The 18,176-nt window shown below is 47.2% G+C and overlaps 1 protein-coding gene across 2 annotated transcripts; it reads left to right on the forward strand.

The window, feature by feature from the left end:
• The first annotated feature begins 272 nt into the window (after positions 1-272).
• On the forward strand, positions 273-17,371 carry Spindoc (spindlin interactor and repressor of chromatin binding). Of its 2 annotated transcripts, none has more exons than XM_041660699.1 (6): positions 273-663; positions 9,211-9,540; positions 9,616-9,765; positions 9,883-10,008; positions 10,160-10,360; positions 16,626-17,371. In XM_041660699.1, the coding sequence occupies exons 1-6, from the start codon at positions 534-536 to the stop codon at positions 16,718-16,720; spliced, it is 1,032 nt and encodes a 343-aa protein (XP_041516633.1). In that variant the 5' UTR covers positions 273-533; the 3' UTR covers positions 16,721-17,371. The 2 variants fall into 2 exon arrangements, with proteins under 2 accessions (XP_041516633.1, XP_041516632.1); XM_041660698.1 differs by having other exon boundaries at positions 274-663; positions 16,588-17,371.
• The last annotated feature ends 805 nt before the right edge of the window (positions 17,372-18,176 follow it).

Consider the following 18,176-nt stretch of genomic DNA (forward strand, 5'->3'; position numbering starts at 1 on the left):
TTTTTCGTTGGGATGCCTTCCAAGAGGCTAGTCGAGGGAAAGCCATCCAGAGAGATGCCCGAGCCGCCCCGCAGCGCCCTCTTCGTCAGCGGCAGGTGGGGCTGCCCTGCTGGGTCCCCACGACTGCGGACACCCCTCCCAAGGGCGACTCCAGGCCTCTCGGCGACCAGGAGCACCCAGCAAGTCCGCGCGCCGTCCCGGTTCTGGCCGGCGCGTGCCTGGGGCGGAGCTAGGGGCGGGACCTCGCGTGATTGGCCATCTGGGCCAGGAGGCGGGGCTGCCGGACGGACGCTGACAATGAGCCTCCATAAAAGGGAGCGGCGGGGTCGGGGGCCCCGGATCGAGCCCTCCCCTCCCGGGGTCCTGACGAGCTGAAGGCCGTGGCTGGCCGGGCGGCCGGGTGGGCGGTGGGCGGGTGAACTAGGCGGTCCGCGGGCCCTGCGTGGTCCGGGGCGGGAGGCCGCCGCCATTGGCGGCGCGCCGAGGCCTGTGCGCCCGTCCTCCGCTATCGGGTCGCCCTTCTCCGCCTCACCATGGCCCTCAGAGCAGAAGGAGCCGCGGCGCTCGACTGCTTCGAGGTGACGCTCAAGTGTGAGGAAGGAGAGGACGACGAGGAGGCCGTGGTGGTTGCCGTGATTCCGCGGCCCGAGCCGATGCTCCGAGGTAAGGGGGGGAGTGAACCTCACTTCCGCATGGCGACAAGGGGCTCGGCCACCGGTTCCCATTCCCTGGTCCCCAGGCGCGGTCCGGGCCCTTCCCGGTGGGGTCCACGGCGGGCGCGCGCCCTCGCTCCTCCCCCACCGGGGTTTGGAATCCTAGGCCTCTCGGAGCCCCCTCCCTCCGCTCCCCTCCCCCGCTCAGGGTCTGGAGGCTTCCATCCACTCCAAACGAGCGCTTCGGGTCTTCCGGTTCCTTGTGCCCTCTCGGGCCCAGCTTAGAGGCCGGATTCCCAGGACCGTAGTGTGTGCGCCGCCGCCGTCTCCCCGTTTCGCCCTGACTGCGTCCTAAGCCGAGGGGCGACCAGGCCTCTAGGCCCCAGGCTGGTCGCCGAAGCGATAACGGGGGCGAAGGCTAGCGCGACTGCTAAACTCCCGAGAGGAGCATTTTAAAAGCCCTGCCTAGTAGAGCCCGCCCGACCCCATCCTCAGGCCTTCTCTCGCAGCAGCCACAGGTGTCAGTTCCAGAACCCCGTCGTTGAATGGAACTGCAAGCAGCACCCAGTTTGAGAAAAGCGGGACTTGCTTGGGGGTAGTACTAAGCCATCTACATGGAGATTAGTCACCAAAGGAGGTATTTGAGGGACTATTGGAAATAACTCGCTCACCCCTCCCCTTCTCCATTTCTCTTCCCCTGCTCCTTTGGTCCAAAGGAGAAAACAAAGGACTACCTTTGTGCAAGGCTATCAGTCATTGTTGGAGTTTAAATGCAGTCATGAAATTGCAAATATTTTCTTACGGTGGAATGCCTGTTTCCCTTGAGTAAGACAGTGTCCAAAAGAGACTGAGAACTAAGTCCGTAGTCCTGCTTCTTGAGTATTTCTGCGCCCCTCCCTTTTCAAGAAGGGAGGATTAGAAAATTCGAGAAATAAAGGGCACATTCCTCTCAGTGTTTGCATCACGCAGGTTGCAGGTTATTTTCTGCTTGTGCTGGTCTGTGGAGTGCTTGCTCTGCTATTGTCACAGGCGCGCAGTTAATCCACTCAACGTCCCTGCCAGGGTGGCCTCATCACTGTTAGAAGGAAATAGACATCTACAGAGGTTCATTCATTCAACTGTATTTATTTATTGGGCAACTATATGCCAAGCGTTGTTTCAGGTGGGGTGGGGGTTGGGGGAAACGTAACAGTGGTGAGTAGGGTCAATGAAACCCTGCTCTAGAAAATACATCCCGGTGGCAGCCAACAGGAAAATTGAACTACAGTGTGTTAACTGGCAATGAGTTCTTTTTTTACTTGGTTTGTGTGTCACAGCATGCATGAAGAGATCAGGACAACTTTTGAGAGTCAATTCTTCCACCATGTGGGATTAAATTTGGCTCATAAGGGTCTGGCTGCAAGAGCTTTTACCAGTCCAGCCATCTCCCTGGCCCAGCAATCAGTCTTTTTAGGGAACATGAAAGTGGAATAGAAAAGTGGGAGTATAGTAAGAATTTTGTTCCTGTAAAGTGGTTAGGAAAAGTGTCTCTTCAAAACAGAACAAACGGAGCTGGGTGGTGGTGCACACCTTTAATCGTAGTACTACAGAGAGAAACCCGGTCTTGAAAAACAAAAATAACAATTACAATAAAAGAACAGAAGGAAGAAAGAAAGTAGATGAGTTTAAAGTTTTGTTGTTTGGGCTCAGCGTGGTGCTGCACCCCTTTAATTCTATCACTCAGGAGGCAGAAGCAGGCCAACCACCGAGTTTCAGGTCATCCTAGTGTTGTTCCTTTTGGAGACTACAGCTCCCAGCATTCCCCTGGACTACGGATACATTTCTCCCAGACGCCCTTGCGTTCCCCGTTAAAAGCGAGGGTTGCCTCAAGCCTCTCTCTCTCCCTCCCTTTCCTCTCGTCTCTTCACACCTGTCCCTTACTTGTTGTTACCCCCCCCATTAAAGTGCACCCACGTGGGACCACCGCGTGTCTGTGTCTCCTTCCTAACCCCGCACTGCCATGTGACTCACTTAACGTCTCCACTCTCTAACCCTGCAGACAAGAAAGACTGACACCTAGTCTACCTAGTGAGTTGCAGGCCAACTAGAGCTATAGTGAAACAGTGTTTTTATAAAGAAAAGGGAGTTTAGTTTGGTTTGTTTTTGTCTTAGTGACTTTTCTTTTGTGATAAACACAAGACAACTTGTTTGTGGGACCTGTTGGCATATACCCAGCGCTTGGGAAGCAGAGGATAGGCTGGCAGATCTCTGAATGAATTTAAGGCTAGCCTGATCTATAGAGCGAGTTCCAGGATAGCCAGGTTACACAGGAAAGCTGGTGGGGGGAACTTAATTAGGAGCTTAGAATCCATGCAGGCAGGAAAGCATGGTGCTGGGGCAGTAGCTGAGAGCTTATACCTGGTCCACAAGCACAAGGCAGAGAGAGTACATAGGAGCTTACCTGGGAGACCCTGAGAGAAAGAGCATAATGTGCTAACTGGGAATGCATAGAGTATTTGAAGCCCCACCCCCAGTGACCCAGCCCCTCTAACAAGGAATGCCACACCTCCTGATCCTTCCCAGACTGTTCCACCAACTGGATCAAGCATTTTTTTTTTTTCTGTTTTGTTTTGTTTTCGAGACAGGGTTTCTCTCTGGTTTTGGAGCCTGTCCTGGAACTAGCTCTTGTAGACCAGGCTGGTCTCGAACTCACAGAGATCCGCCTGCCTCTGCCTCCCTAGTGCTGGGATTAAAGGCGTGCGCCACCACTGCCTGGCTTGGATCAAGCATTCTTATACTGACTCTTTTGGGCCATTCTCATTCAAACCACCCACAATTTTGTTTTCTGAAAGTTTACTGAGACAGACAGGGCTGAGGTGTAGACTTGTTGGAAGATTAGGATAGGTCTTTGAATATGGTTACATTCACAGTGTCTCTTACAGGCTCCAGCAGAGTGATTATCTACACCTAGAATTCTTGTCCCATGGGTATAAATATGAGTTGCCAGGTTAGATAATCAAGCTTGTAATCTGAGCTACTCAAGAGGCTGATGCAGGCAGGAGGATCACAAATACTTGAACATCCTGGACTTGTCTCAAAAAGTAAAAAAAAAAAAAAAAATAGCTGGATATAGAATATAGAGCTCATTGGTAGCACATTTGCTAAATAACAAGTACAAGTATGCAACCCTACAATAAGTCTCCAATAATGCTGAAATAAATAGAATACAGGAGTTGTCAGCAGGCAACAGGTGAGAATCACCCAGAGGAGGAGGCCAAATGGGGTCAAAAGGGCTGAGGCAGCCAGTCCCTTGTCTTTGATACCCCGTACTGTTGTTCTTGAGGGTAGACATAAAGAGAAATCTATCAAGGGCTGGTGCTATGCTGTGCTCTGGAGGGAAAAAAGGGGGGAGTGGCGTAGTCACCTGGTAGGTTGCAGCTTCTGAAGGAGGTTGAGAAAATAGTTTCCAGAGTGATGTGAGTAGGAACAGGCAAGTTAAGTAAGAGACTGAAGGAAGACAAGCAGTGCCCTAAATGCCTTTTATCAAGATGGAAGGCGATTGAGTAAAAGAATTGCTGTTTGGGTTGGTGACCATCACAAAGACCTGGTTTAGGAGAATGGGGAGAAGAAGGCCAGTTGAAACTAGGGTGTCCTGTCACATGGGAGAAAAGTTCTGGGACCTAGACTATTCTAGATGTTACCTTTTCCTAAAGCCCCAGGTAAATGAAGGAATCCAGTTAATACAGAGACAGTTACAGTACCCAGGGATCACAGGCACTTGGCAGAAGAGTACCAGGCTGATGCTGAGCTAGTCCTCAACCTATAGAGAAATAAGCAGGGTAGCAGTTCCCTGCATGCCAGTTCTTTTAGTAACAATAAGATGACCAAATTTAGCATCCTCACCCTCAAAAAAGAATATATATTACTGTGGTTGATCCTAGTGCTACCAAGAAAAAGATGCTGTAGGAAGTATTACAGCTTGTAATTACCGGCCTACTGGGGCTTGGCCTCATATACTATATACGTGGTGCTTCCTTTTGTTCTCCTTTCCCTTGCTCTTTTGCCGTCAGCCGTTCCTTTGGATCGCGTGGTTCAACCGATCAAGCGGAGGATTCTGATTTGTGAGTTTACCCTTTAATAAATAACTATTCCCCACCCATACACACACACACACAACCGCAACACCTGGTGGATAGTTTGATCCTTCCATGGCCCAGACAGGCTTCCTTTTGTCTAAGCTGTGTTGTGTGTGTGTGTGTGTGTGTGTGTGTGTGTGTGTGTGTGTGTGTGTGAAATCCCCGTCACAACAGAGTTTGCAGCGCTTAAGCAGCAAGCTTCTCTCTCTGTGTGGTCACTACTCCTCTGACTCCATCCTCCTTCATCCCAATATCCTTAGTTTGGTTGTCCTGCCTATACTTCCTGCCTGATTACTAGCCAGTCAGTTCTTTATTAACCAGTGAGAATAATACATATTCACAGTGTACAGAGGATTATTCCACAGCATGTTCCTTTTTTGTCTTATTAAAAAGGTTTTAACCTTGACATAGTAAAACTAACAAAACAATAAGAATTACAGTTACAATATCCAGCCCATTTGTATTTGCCAAATTTAGAGAAAATACTCAATTTATCTTATCTTTGTGACTTAAGTTTTATACCTAATTTACATTTTATTATAACTTATGGAAAACTTTAACTATGACTGTCTAGTCATCAACTCTGTCAGAGACCCCAGAGGGGTGAAATGTTACCTAAAAACAGGACATCTGGCTACCTGCCCAGTTACCCTAGGTTCTTCTGTAACATTGGGGTATCCAGCTCTGGCCTATAAGCCTTCCAAAACTGACAGACAATTTCCTTTCCTGTGAGGTAGGGAAATTTGAGGGACTTTATACAATGTCTTAGCAAAGTTTGACAGTTGCTTTCTTTTGGGTCTTGCTGGTCCAGTTTGGACAGTATACTGTCAGCAATTAAGGCATGGGCAGTTTCTTGGCCCATATGGCTAGCTTTGCCATAATAAAAACAGACTCCATAATAGAGTTTTTTTTTTCCCAATGTTCATTATCTTCTCTGAAGTAGATTGGTGCTGTCAGGAGCAGATGTGTCTCACTGTCATGAAAAGCTTTAAGTTATTAAACTTTAAATGCCATATTCTGTAGGTCTTTGAAGTGTTTGAAGACCATCTCCCTAAATATATCTGTGCATGACCCTTGAAAACATACCTAACATGAATATAAGTTTCACTATTATAGATGACTATTAGTCTGTTATTTTTTAATTATACATTACATTTTTGAGGTACTGTATCACCTGAGCCATCTATTTTCATTGGTGTCTGGTCTTGTACTGAAAAATACATAACCTTTTAAAGGTAACATACATTTTTGCATTAATACGAGTATAGAGTGTGTTGTACACAAGTTAGTCTAAGATGATATTTTGTTTTATATTTGAGCAGGTAAAATTACATGTTTTGTAGTTTTTGTAGGCTTATGTCTGTTGTCAGAATTTTCAGAGAGGGGCTGAAGAGATGGCTCAGTAGTTAAGAGCACTGGCTACTCTTCCAAAGGACCTGGGTTCAATTCCTAGTATCCACATGGCAGCTCACAACTGTAACACCTGTTCCAAGGGATCTGATTCTCACATGCAGGCATTCCTGCAGGAAAAACACCAATGTTTATAAAATAAAAATAAATAATTAATAAAAGAGAAAAAAAGAAGAATTTGTGGGGAGTTTTCTTTAATCAAACCTGATTTTCTTTAACCTGAAATGGATCCATAGCATCTCCTTTTCCATGGAAATAAAAGCATAACTTCCCCCTCAAAGCAACATACCTTTTGACTTAAATTTTATTGCTTTAAAGATTTATTTATTTTTACGTATACAGTGTTGTGCTTACATATATGCTTGCATGCCAGAACCAGAGGGCACCAGATCTCATTACAAGTGGTTATGAGCTACCGTGTAGATGCTGGGAATTGAACTTAGGACCTCTGAAAGAGCAGCCAGTGATAGCTCTTAACCTATGAACCATCTCTCTAGCCCTTGACTTAAATTTTGAAGTCAAGATATTTTTAAAATATATAAGTTGGTTTAAACTAGTAGTTTTTATAGTCCAGTGTCCCTGAGCAGCCAAAGAATTTAAAGACAACACAGTAACATACAGGATCCAGAATCTGTGTATGACTTTTTTTTTCTATTACTTTTCTCACTTTTTAAGAAGTTTAAGCCAGGTGATGGCGGCACACACCTTTATCCCAGAACTCAGGAGGAAGAGACAAGCAGATCTCTGAGTTCAAGGCCAGCCTAGTCTACAGAGTGACAGGTGCCAAAGCTACAAAGAAACCTGTCTCAAAAAAAAAAAAAACAATAACTTTATTTTAAAAGTATGTATTACTTTTTTATGACTGTCTACACTTTTTCTTTTCCCTCCCAAGTCTGTTTACAGGTTTTTTTCGTCTGAATCTCTCTTTATTGCATATCTGTAATCTTTTTCTGACCACATGAACATTTAAACTGCTAAGTGGCATGCCTAGGACCTCCACCTCTGTTTTGGTGGCTGGTTCTATCTGGTCTGCTTGGTTCCTTGAGTGCACATGAGAGCCATATTTGTTGCCCCAACTCTGGGAGTTTTTGGATCTATGCTGTCACCAAGCAGTGCACCATCTGCTGTTCATAATCCCCACCTAAGTGTTTGGTAGCAGCCCCCCCCCCCCTTTTTCCCTTTGGGACAGGGTTTCTCTGTAGCTTTGGAGCCTGTCCTGGACCTCACTATGTAGAACAAGATGGCCTCAAACTCACAGAGATTTGCCTAACTCTGCCTCTTGAGTACTGGGATTAAAGGTGTGTGCCACCACTGCCTGACTTTTTGCTTTTTTTTTTTTTTCTTTTCTAAGACAGGGTTTCTCTGTGTAGTTCTGGCTGTCCTGTAACTTACTCTGTAGATCAGACTGGCCTTGAATTCAGATTCACCTGCCTCTGCCTCCTGAGTGCTGGGGTTAGATGTGTGCCACCACACCAGTGGCAGGAAGTAGACTCTTACCAGGGCAGTTTGTGTGATTTATTTCAATCTTAAGAATCTATTAGTGAAACCTAAGCTTTACTGGTACAATGGATGTTGGTTACCTGGTGCTGAAGGAATCAGCAGTAATTACTAAAGACCAGCATGGCATCACTGAGATCAAATTTTGTGAGAAGTATTTCCTCAGGGTCAGCACTCAAAATCTGGTGGTCCAGTGGGGGCAGAAGCTGCATCTCAGTTTGAAAACTGAACATGGCAGTATTTAAAACTCATCCCATATGAGACTGATTTTGAAGGCATGAAGGAGTGAGTTGAACTGTTTAGTTTTTAGAGTCACCTTGAAAGAGAGAACCTCAGATGAAGAATTACTTCCTTCAGATTGGCTTGTGAGCAATGTCTGTTGGAGATTGTCTTGATTGATATGGGAGGTAGGACCCAGCCCACTGTGGGTGGCACCATCCCTAGGCTGGTAGGCCTAGGCTATATAAGAAAACAAGCTGAACAAGCTACAGGGGACCTGGCTTGCTTGTTTGCTTGCTAGCTTTTTTGATTTTTCAAGACAGTGTTTCTCTATAGCGGTCATTCTACCTGCCTCTGCCTCCCAAGTGCTAGGATTAAGGGCATGCACCACCACTGCCTGGCTGAGGGAGCAAGTTTTCAAGCAGCATTATTCTTTTAAACTCCCACCTTGAGTCCTTCCTACTTTGGCTTTTTTCGTGATATACCGTAACCTGTAATCCCTTTCTTCCCCAAGTTGCTTTGATTTTGGTGTTTATCATAACATAACACAAAAAACAAACTAGAAGAACTAAAACATCGAATCTGGTTGTAAAACCCTATAAATCTACCTATTCAGGAGGCTAAGACAGGAGAATTGCATGTTCAAGGCCAGCCTGGTTAACTAAGCGTGTCCCTCAGTTGTATTGCCGGAATCCATATAAAGGTGGAAGGATAGAACTTCATCCCACAGGGTTGTCCTCGGGCCTCCATGTGTACTCCTTGGCACATGTGTCCCCCTATTATACATATATAAATTAATACTTTAAAGGGAGAAGGCTAGAGCTTTATCTCAGTGGGTAGAGTGCTTGCCTAGCATGCATGGAGCCCTAGGTTTGATCCCTAACACTTTAAATAACAGGCATGGTGGTGCATGCTGCACTAAGGAGGTGGAAAATTATCTCAGCTACATAGGAAACTTGAGGTCAGCTTGGACTATTTGAGACTGAAGTGTGCTTTGTGATCTACACATCAGATATGGGTACAGTTGACTAGTGGGTGAGGAAACCTGGAAATCTCACTGTAATGATATCTGCCAGATGATCAGGGAGGTCAAGGCAGACATAGGGTGTGTGGTAGCCCCAGAAACATTGGAATGGGACTCATGACTAGATGTGAGGTAATGTAAAGGTGAAGGTGCAATACCAGGTTCCCTGGCTGTGTGTCTCATGCTGCTCTGTTGGGATCTGGTGTGGAGGTGGAGCACTGCACAGGAACCCCTCACCCACCCCACACAGATGTGCTCCTGGCATTTTCACAGCACTTTCCCCTTTCTGCAGTAACCCAACAGGAAAAGACGCCGCCACCTAGGCCTAACCTGCTGGAAGCAGGTGTCGAAGGCTGTGAGGAGCCCAAGCAGCAAGTGTCATGGGAACAGGAGTTCCTGGTGGGGAACAGCCCAGGAGGCAGTGGACGGACACTGTGCATGGTGTGTGGGGCTGAGATCCGGTCCCCATCAGCAGATACTGCTCGCACACACATCCTGGAGCAGCATCCGCATACCCTGGACCTGAGCCCCTCTGAAAAGAGCAACATCTTGGAAGCCTGGAGCGAAGGGGTGGCCCTTCTGCAAGATATCCAAGTTGACCAGCCATCCCTGCCCAGCCTAGGTAGTGAGGGTGAGGGCTGAGGGAAAAGTGGGGCCTGTAGGGGCCCTGGAGCTCAGTGGGCTTTTGCCCCCTCAGAGTCAGGCCAGGATGGCCATCCAGACCCCAACTCCAACCCGGACCCTGCCAGGATGCCAGCAGAGATCGTGGTCCTCTTGGACTCCGAGGACAACCCATCCCTCCCTAAGAGACTCCGGCCCAGAGGACTCCGCCCTCTTGAACTGCCTGGTCAGTCAACAGAGGAAACCCTATTCTATGGGCTGGGGTGGGCATGTGTTCTGAGGAGCCTGAGGTTACAGAGTTCAGGCATAGAGCCTTAAAGTGCTAAGGTTTTTCCTTTTGCAGTTGCCCCTGTCACAGAGCCAGGAAATAAAAGGGCCCGTGGTCAGAGATGGAAGGAGTCCTCTGAAGAGGAGCCTCCTAGGAAGAAGAGAGGCAGGCATATGACCAAAAACCTGGACCCTGACCCAGGTGAGGGGATCTAGGGGTGCTGGGCCTGGCTATAGCATGAAGTCCATGAGGAAGTGGACAGGCAAAGGGCACCTGCATGCAGTTCAACTGAAGCTTAAGGCCTTTGGGTTCTTGCCTCCTCTACTCACAGTTCTTCCTGGCCTTCTTCCAGACCCCCCATCTCCTGAGTCACCCACAGAGACGTTCTCAGCACCAGCCGAAGTCCGACACTTCACTGATGGCAGCTTCCCTCCTGGCTTTGTACTCCAGCTCTTCTCCCACACGCACCTCAGGACCACAGACAGTAAGGACCCTTCTAAAGTCAGCAAAGGAGCAGCAGAGGGCCTGCATCAGCCAGAAAGTCCCTCTTCAGGTGAGCCCTCCTGGGGGGAGGGTCTGTCAAGGAAGCTGAGTCCCTAGATCCCAGCCAGAGCCCAGGGTGGAGGTGCTCAATGTTTAGGCCCCCAAGAGAAGGCCAAGGACAGGGGGATTTGAATGCTTGAGGAAGCTGGCTCCTGTGCTGAGGTTGTACTAGGCCTCCGAAAGCTTGATGCCCAACTTCATCCATGAGGCTAGTTGCAGCTGGAATCCCGGAAGAACTCCCCTCACAGTGGTGATACAGGGTCCAAGTGAGGTACTCAGCCATTTAAACAGGTGTGGAGCACCATAGACAGGTAGGTGATGAACATCAGATAGGTACTCCATAGTCCAGCAAGCTTAGTGAACTTTGACAGCTTGTGTTTATAATCTGTCCCACTGACTGAGGAGCTTTTGTATGTAATTCGTTTGTTTCCTTATAAACCAAGCATAATCCAACACTTGGAAATCTGAGACAGGAGTGAATGAAATAAATAAAAAGGTGGCGCACGCCTTTAATCCCAGCACTCGGGAGGCAGAGGCAGGCGAATCTCTGAATTTGAGACCAGCCTGGTCTACAAGAGTTAGTTCCAAGACAGACTCCAAGAAGCTACAGAGAGGGGGGCTGGAGAGATGGCTCAGTGGTTAAGAGCATTGCCTGCTCTTCCAAAGGTCCTGAGTTCAATTCCCGGCAACCACATGGTGGCTCACAACCATCTGTAATGAGGTATGGTGCCCTCTTCTGGCCTGCAGGCATACACACAGACAGACTATTGTATACATAATAAATATTTTTTTTAAAAAAGGCTGTGGAAGAGAAAGTTTATTGTAGATAATAGGGAGAGCAGAGCTGGAGGCATTTGGGAAAGTCCCGAGTGAACTAGCCCCTCAACCAGCGATGAGAGGTGGGGAGGAGACCCAGGTGCAGCAGCCAAAGAAGAGAAGGTAATAAAGGAGGGGTAAGCGAAATGGTTGCTCTGTATAGGGAAGGGAGGCAGCTGGGGAAATAACAGCCCAGTCCCTGGGGTAGAGAATTCAGGGGTAGAGAGTGGGATATGCCAACCATACCCTGTAACAGGTAGGGAATGGAGGATACTGGGAGAACCTGGTGGCCATGTCCACTTTGGTAAATAAGCACCTCAGCCATTTGTTTGAGACTTAACAAGGAGGATTGCTGCAGGTTGGAGGTCAACCTAGGTTACAGAGTAAAAACATAAAAGCTAAAACCAAAAAAAGTACAATGCCTGGCTTTTGTTTGTTTGTTTTTTGTTGTTTTTTTTTTTTTTTCAAACAGTCTATAGCCCAGGCTGGCCTCAAAACTATTTAGCCAAGGTTGGCATTTAACTCTTTATCCTGCTGCCTCTGCTTCCCAAGTGCTGACCCAGGAAGCTGATCACCACTGATCATCAATCCTCCTAATTTCCCTTCCTCCCTCCCTCCCTTCCTTCCTTTTGTTTGTTTGCTTAAGCTTTTTTAAATTGTTTATTTTACTCATGGGAGGGCACAAGGCATGGTACAGAGAGGTCAGAGGACAACCTCCTTCACTGTGTGGGGCCTGAGATTGAATTCACTTCAGCCGACTTAGTCGCTCCCAGCTTGCTTTCTGTTCCTTTAGAGTTCTGGTCTCTATCCCATCAGGCTTTGCTTTACTGAACTTTTATTTCCAACATTCCATCCTTTACCTCCTTGTCCCTTGGAAGAGTGAGTGCTTAACTCAGGTTAAGACATTGAGGAGTCTCCAGCTCCTGGACCCTTAACTAAGTTCTGAGCTTTTCCTCATGTCTTGCTCATGAAAGTAGAGCATGGGAAGGAAGCCTTACGATTTTGTTTTATTGAGGGGAAAACTGAATCAAGCATGGCAATGGTGCACACCTTTAGTCCCAGATACTGCTTTGGAACTCAGGTGCCTGATGTCAGCCTGTGCTGACCACATGTCAAAAGAAAGGCCAGGGAAGGGCTGGAGAGGTAGCTCAGAGGATAAAAACACTTGTAAAAACCAGATGATCTGAGTTTGATGCCCGGATCCCACTATAGGAGAGCACCAACTCTAAAAGTTGCTCTCCAGCCTACTTGGACACATGCAGCCTCACATCATCTATAGCTCTCCTCCCAATAATAATAGTTATTGTGATGAAAAACCAGAAAATAAGGTTGGGTTGCTAGTGTGAAATACTTGTTTAGCTTGTATCTAAAACCCCAATGTGTAGTGTTGGTTGGGCTGCATGTAAGTCTGTACATCACCTGTGTGCCTGGGACTTGCTGAGGTCAGAAGGTTGTTTTTTTTTTTAATATTTATTTATTTATTATGGATACAATATTCTGTTTGCATATATGCCTACAGGCTAGAAGAAGGCACCAGACCCCAATACAGATGGTTGTGAGCCACCATGTGGTTGCTGGGAATCGAACTCAGGTCCTTTGGAAGAGCATGCAATGCTCTTAACCGCTGAGCCATCTCTCCAGCCTGGCCAGAAGGTTTTTAATCCCCTGCAAAGTTATAGATGGTTGTGAGCTACCATGTAGATGCTGGGTATTGAACTTAAGTCCTTTGCAAGAATAGCCAGTGCTATAAAAATCTACTAAATCATTTCCCCAGCACTAGTTTGGTTTTTGTTTTTGCTTTCTGTTTTTTGGGGTTTTTTTGTTTTTCAGACAGTCATTAAGTAGCCTAGGCTGGCCTTGATCTCTCAATTTTCCTGCCTCAGCCCCCTCAGGCTAAGATTATAAGCATAAACTGCTGAGTCCTGCAAAGATTTTTATCCCCAACAGTACAAAAGTAAAGGGTTAAGGGATAGAAGCTAGACCCTGGGTAAGTAAAGTTTCTTGGCTAGGGCCTCTCACCCAGCAGGCTAGAGTTTGTTGTCCTTCCACCAGGCCCATTCAGACATCTAGCTGCAAGCTTGGTACTTGGCCCTGTTGTGTGACAACTTTTCTTGGGGTGTTGCAAGCTACATACCAAAATACAGAGACCATCGATGTTCAATTTGGTTAACCAATGAGTTTTATTGGGTTTATTTATAGGCATATGAATGAGGGGTTACTTACAGGAGCAGAAATGACTCAGATCGCTGTGTCATCAGAGCCCACCCCAGCATGACTGACATGTTACTTTCAAAACTGAACCTGGAGCACACTGTCTGCTTACAGACAGTTCAACAGGTTGAAGATGTCCTTTCCAGGTGCCTCAGTTGGGCCAAACTCTTCCAGGTAGAGTTGGTTTCTGTTTCTCCAGGCAAGGGGTCTGGCCTCAGGCAGCTTTTCTCCTCTTCATTGACTCTCCACCTGTCTGGCAGTCTGTTTTACAGCTCAGCTTTACTTCTCTCCTGAGGATGCTCAGCTTTCATTGTTTACTCTTGCAGGGAGGGGCTTAGTGAATCTGATCAGTTTCCAGGACTTCCTAAGGTTTTCTGAGTTGTTTACCTTCCTGCTTAAGCAGCTTCCCTGCAGGATAGAATGTTTCTACCTCCAAGGATATTGTTATGCAAGCCCTCCCACCCAAGTCTATCTCTTCTCTCAGGGGAAGGCCCTAGCAGGGATTAATTACCTACCTCTTCTCCCATTGCAGGAGCCATCTGTTTTTTCCTCTTTGGCAATCATCTCCAATTCTTTTGTCATCTCACACAAAGTTGCTATTTCTCTTTTCCTGACTCCTTCATCCTTCTGACTTATGTCCATTTATTCCCAAGATGGAGTCTTTGCTTTCAGCTGCCTCTTGCCTCTGTCTCTGGAGTTTCTGGGCTCAGATTTTATCCATAACAAACTGAAGCTTTTTCTTTTTCTTTTTTTTTTTCGAGACAGGGTTTCTCTGTGGTTTTGGAGCCTGTCCTGGAACTAGCTCTTGTAGATCAGGCTGGTCTCGAACTCACAGAGATCCGCCTGCCTCTGCCTCCCTAGTGCTGGGAGTAAAGGTGTGCGCCACCACTGCCCAGCTTGAAGCTTTTTCTTTACCAACGCCTGTTGACTGCCATAAAGTTAAAGACCACAGTCTGACCTCCATTTCCATCCTTTGAGTTAATCTGAAACAGGCTATGTAGCCTTGTAGACCTTCATCCTCTTCCCAAGTGACAGGTTTACAAATACACGTCATCATACCTGGCATTTCTCATGTCCTACAGTTGGTAACACATCATTATTGTCTGTTGTCCACATTCTAGAATGTAAGCTTGTTAGCCCCATGATGGTCCCAGTGGTCATAATACTTCAGGTGCAGCACTGTTTATATGTATCTAGGAAATGACATGTGTGTGGTTCCAGCCTGGCCCTCTCTCCCTTTGGTTCCACACTCTCTACTGGTAGCCAGGCATTACCTCTACTTGGTGGATTAAAGTTGTCAGCAGAGGATATATTATAGTGAGATCCTGTCTTCAAAAAATAAAACAAACCCTAGCACCTAAGAGGCAGAGGCGGCAGATTGCAGTGACTTTGTTGAGTTTGTGACCAGTCTGATCTGCAAGTTCCAGGACAGCCAAGGCTACATAGCAAAACCTTATCTCAACCGAAACAAAAACCCCAACAGAATTTTTTTTTTTTGGATACAGGGTTTCTTACCTCAGAAAAGTTTTCTTTCAGACACCATTCTCTTGAGGTTGGGCACACCTTTAACCACATTATTTGAAAGGCAGAGGCAGTTGAATATCTGAGTTCGAGAGCAGCCAGAGCTACTCAGAGAAACCTGGGGGTGGGGTTGTGGGGAGATGCTTCCCTTTCTCTAGCAAACTGCTACCTTTGGTTTGCTGTCGCCACACCTTCAGTGAGTTACCCTCTTATGTCTCTCAACCCCACATCAGTCCATCTGCAAACCTTAGTTTACTCTTCTGTCAACTACCACTACTCTGACCTAATGTTGCCTTAATTTTTCCTGCGAGATATGAAGAAATGTCTGCTTCCCCCAGATAAGATGCTCAGCTCACCTTAGTGTCTGCCATTGAACTAATGCCCCAGCTCTGTTTTACTGTTTATCCTGAGACAGAGTCTCATTCAGTTGCTCAGGCAGGCCTTGAACTTTGGGTTATGATCTTCCTGCTCTACCTTCCTATAGGCTGGGGTTATGAGCATGTGTGTGGTCCACACTGGTTTGATGAATCTCTCTGTATGTGAATTAAACCCAGAGCTCAGAGTTTTCATGCTCCACCACTGAGCTTGCTGTATTCTCAGCTCCTTTTTGTTTTTTAAATAGAGTTTATACATAGACCTGGCTGTCACAGAACTCACTGTAGTGTAGACTGGCTGGCCTCAAATTCATGGAGATCCACCTGCCTCTACCTCCTGAGTGCTAGGATTAAAGTTGTGGGCCACCAGGCCTAACTTGTATGCTCATGTGCATAATTTTAAACTCAAGCAAAAATCAGCAAAATCATACCTGCTTTAATTATACAGAAAAGAATTCCTGGGAGGAAGAAAATTTACTGGATATGTTTAAGTACATAATTAGCACAGTTTGATTACCATTTCCTGTTTGACTTTTTGGTTTGGTTTGGTTTTGGTTTTTCTTTTTCTCCATATCCCTGGCTGTCCTGCAATTCACACTGTAGATCAGGCTGACCTTGAACTAAGCCTCCCAAATGCTGGTATTACAGGCAAGGCATGTGCCCAGCTTTTGTGGAGCAGGGCAATCTCAGACAGTAGGATTTGGAAATGACCTTGACCTCTTGGTTGGCTTGCCTCTGTCTCTCAAGAGCTGAGATTGCTATGCCATATAATATCATGTGTGTGGGTCCAAGTCAAGGACATTTTTTTGTTGTTCTACCTGTCTTATCTGGAGGCTTGCCTTGCTATTCCCAGTACCCTCATGCCAAGACACCTGACTGTGTGACACCTGTCAACTCCGGGGATGTGGAGCCTGGATGAACGCTGCAGAGCAAAGCTGGAGCATTAACCTAGGGTGTCTGTGATGTGCTCTGCCTTGTTACTCCCATACTCCATGGAGTCAGTGGATGTGTTCCTCAGCATATCACTTCTGTGTGCAGTCTTGGAAGTTAGGAGCTGGGGAGCAGCATCATGGCATTGTGAACCCACATGCCAAGTACACAAGGAGAAAGCTGTATTCTATGCTTACCCTGTGCCTAAGGGCTGTGAGACTAGTCATTGCTGGTCAATCAAGAGTCAGCTTTATGCTTTTTCTTGGACTTCCCCTAGGACAAGACTGTGGGCTGTAGAAATGGGAAACCCTGGTAGTCTGTGGTTTGCAGTTTTGGGGACCATTGGAAGGCCCTGACTGTACTCTCTGCTCCCATCCCTTCCCAGCTCCCCCTCCGGGGCTTCGTGGGACACTGGATCTCCAGGTTATTCGTGTTCGGATGGAGGAGCCACCAGCCGTCCGCCTCTTACAGGACTGGTCCAAGCATCCCCAGGGTACCAAGGGGGTGGGAACAGGTGACAACCCAGACTGGCCCACTGTTCTGTCAGAGTCCAGTGCCACTGTTAAGGGACAACCAGAGGCGGGAAATGGGGTATGAGTTTTTACTTTACTGGGGAGGGAGGAGTGGGAAGAAGGAAAGGTGGGAGGGAGGAGGCAGTATCCCCCTTTGGCTTAAATCTCAGATCTGCCCAGCTCAGCCACCTGATTGAGTTTTAAAACCAGGTGCCAGGAAAATGTGGAAGGAGAAGTGGCATCACTGTCACAGTGGGGCACTAGAAAATGCTTGCCCCTGGACAATCCTGAATGAGGCAGAGGTGGCTTAGGCTATTGGGTGATAGGCATTGGGCCTGTGGAGAAAACCTTCCCCAATCCTTTGCTGACTCACCCTCTGACCCCACACCTCCTTCCTGTCAGCTCCCACCATTCTCCCCTGGCACAGTGCCTTATGCAGAGGTGGTCATGATGGGGTTTGAACTGAGTCCCACTACCTCGGGGGACACCTCTCCTCCCCCACTTCTGGCTCCTTCAGGAGGAGACCTCCATTACCTCTTAACCGCCTCATCCCTGCCGAGGGCTCCCTTTACCACCCCTTCTCCTATAGTCCTGTTGCATCTTTTATCCAGTTGTATATATTGCCTTTGTTGACAATAAATTATTTTTTTTTTTTAATTAAAAGTTCTGTCTGGACCATCATTGGGAAAACGGAACAACTTGAGGGACAGGAAAATTGAAAGGTCATCCTAAGTTGGAGCCAGAGACCCCTGTCCTGGGCAAGGGAGCCTTGAGCCCAGAGCAGAGCTTGCTTGGGCCTCTGGAACTGTTCTAATTTGGTGTCAGTCAACTGAGAGACACCTTACTTCTCTTCATTAACATATTTATTTGACCATCTGACCCACCTGGTAGACCTCTGTCCAAGCAAGGCTACCACAGAGCTGGGACACTCACACCTAGGGAAGTAAGAGTTATTGGGGCCTGAGCTGCACGTGGTGGCAGGCACCTTTAATCCCAACACTTGGGAATCAGAGGCAGACAGATCTCTATGAGTTCAAAGCTAGACTGGTCTACAAAGTGAGTTCCAGGACAGCCAAAGCTGTTACACAAGAGAAACGCTGTCTTAAAATTAAAATAATATAAAATAAAATAAATGTTATTGGGGCCTGATCCTGGCCAGCCTGCACAGACATCTCTCCTGTGAGAAGGTAGCACATACCTGCTTTCTTGTAGTTCTATACTCTCCACTACACAACTCACCCTTAGCCCCCAGCCTCAACACAAGTCTGCCTCGGGTCTCTGCAGATTTGGGGCTCTCGAGCTACCTTATACAGGCCTAATCTGTGGCTCTTACCCTTAGGGCAAAATGAACCTTCCAGATTGCTTAATCCAAAATCCTAGGTTCCACTGTCCTGTTCACAATCCCCAGCAGGTATTTCATGAACTGGGGCCACCCCACACTGCTGACTTGCTGTTTCAGGAA

The sequence above is a fragment of the Microtus oregoni genome, unplaced genomic scaffold, assembly GCF_018167655.1.
Source record: "Microtus oregoni isolate MIOR12 unplaced genomic scaffold, Mior012 000012F_ref0000307, whole genome shotgun sequence".
Classification (NCBI taxonomy): domain Eukaryota; kingdom Metazoa; phylum Chordata; class Mammalia; order Rodentia; family Cricetidae; genus Microtus; species Microtus oregoni.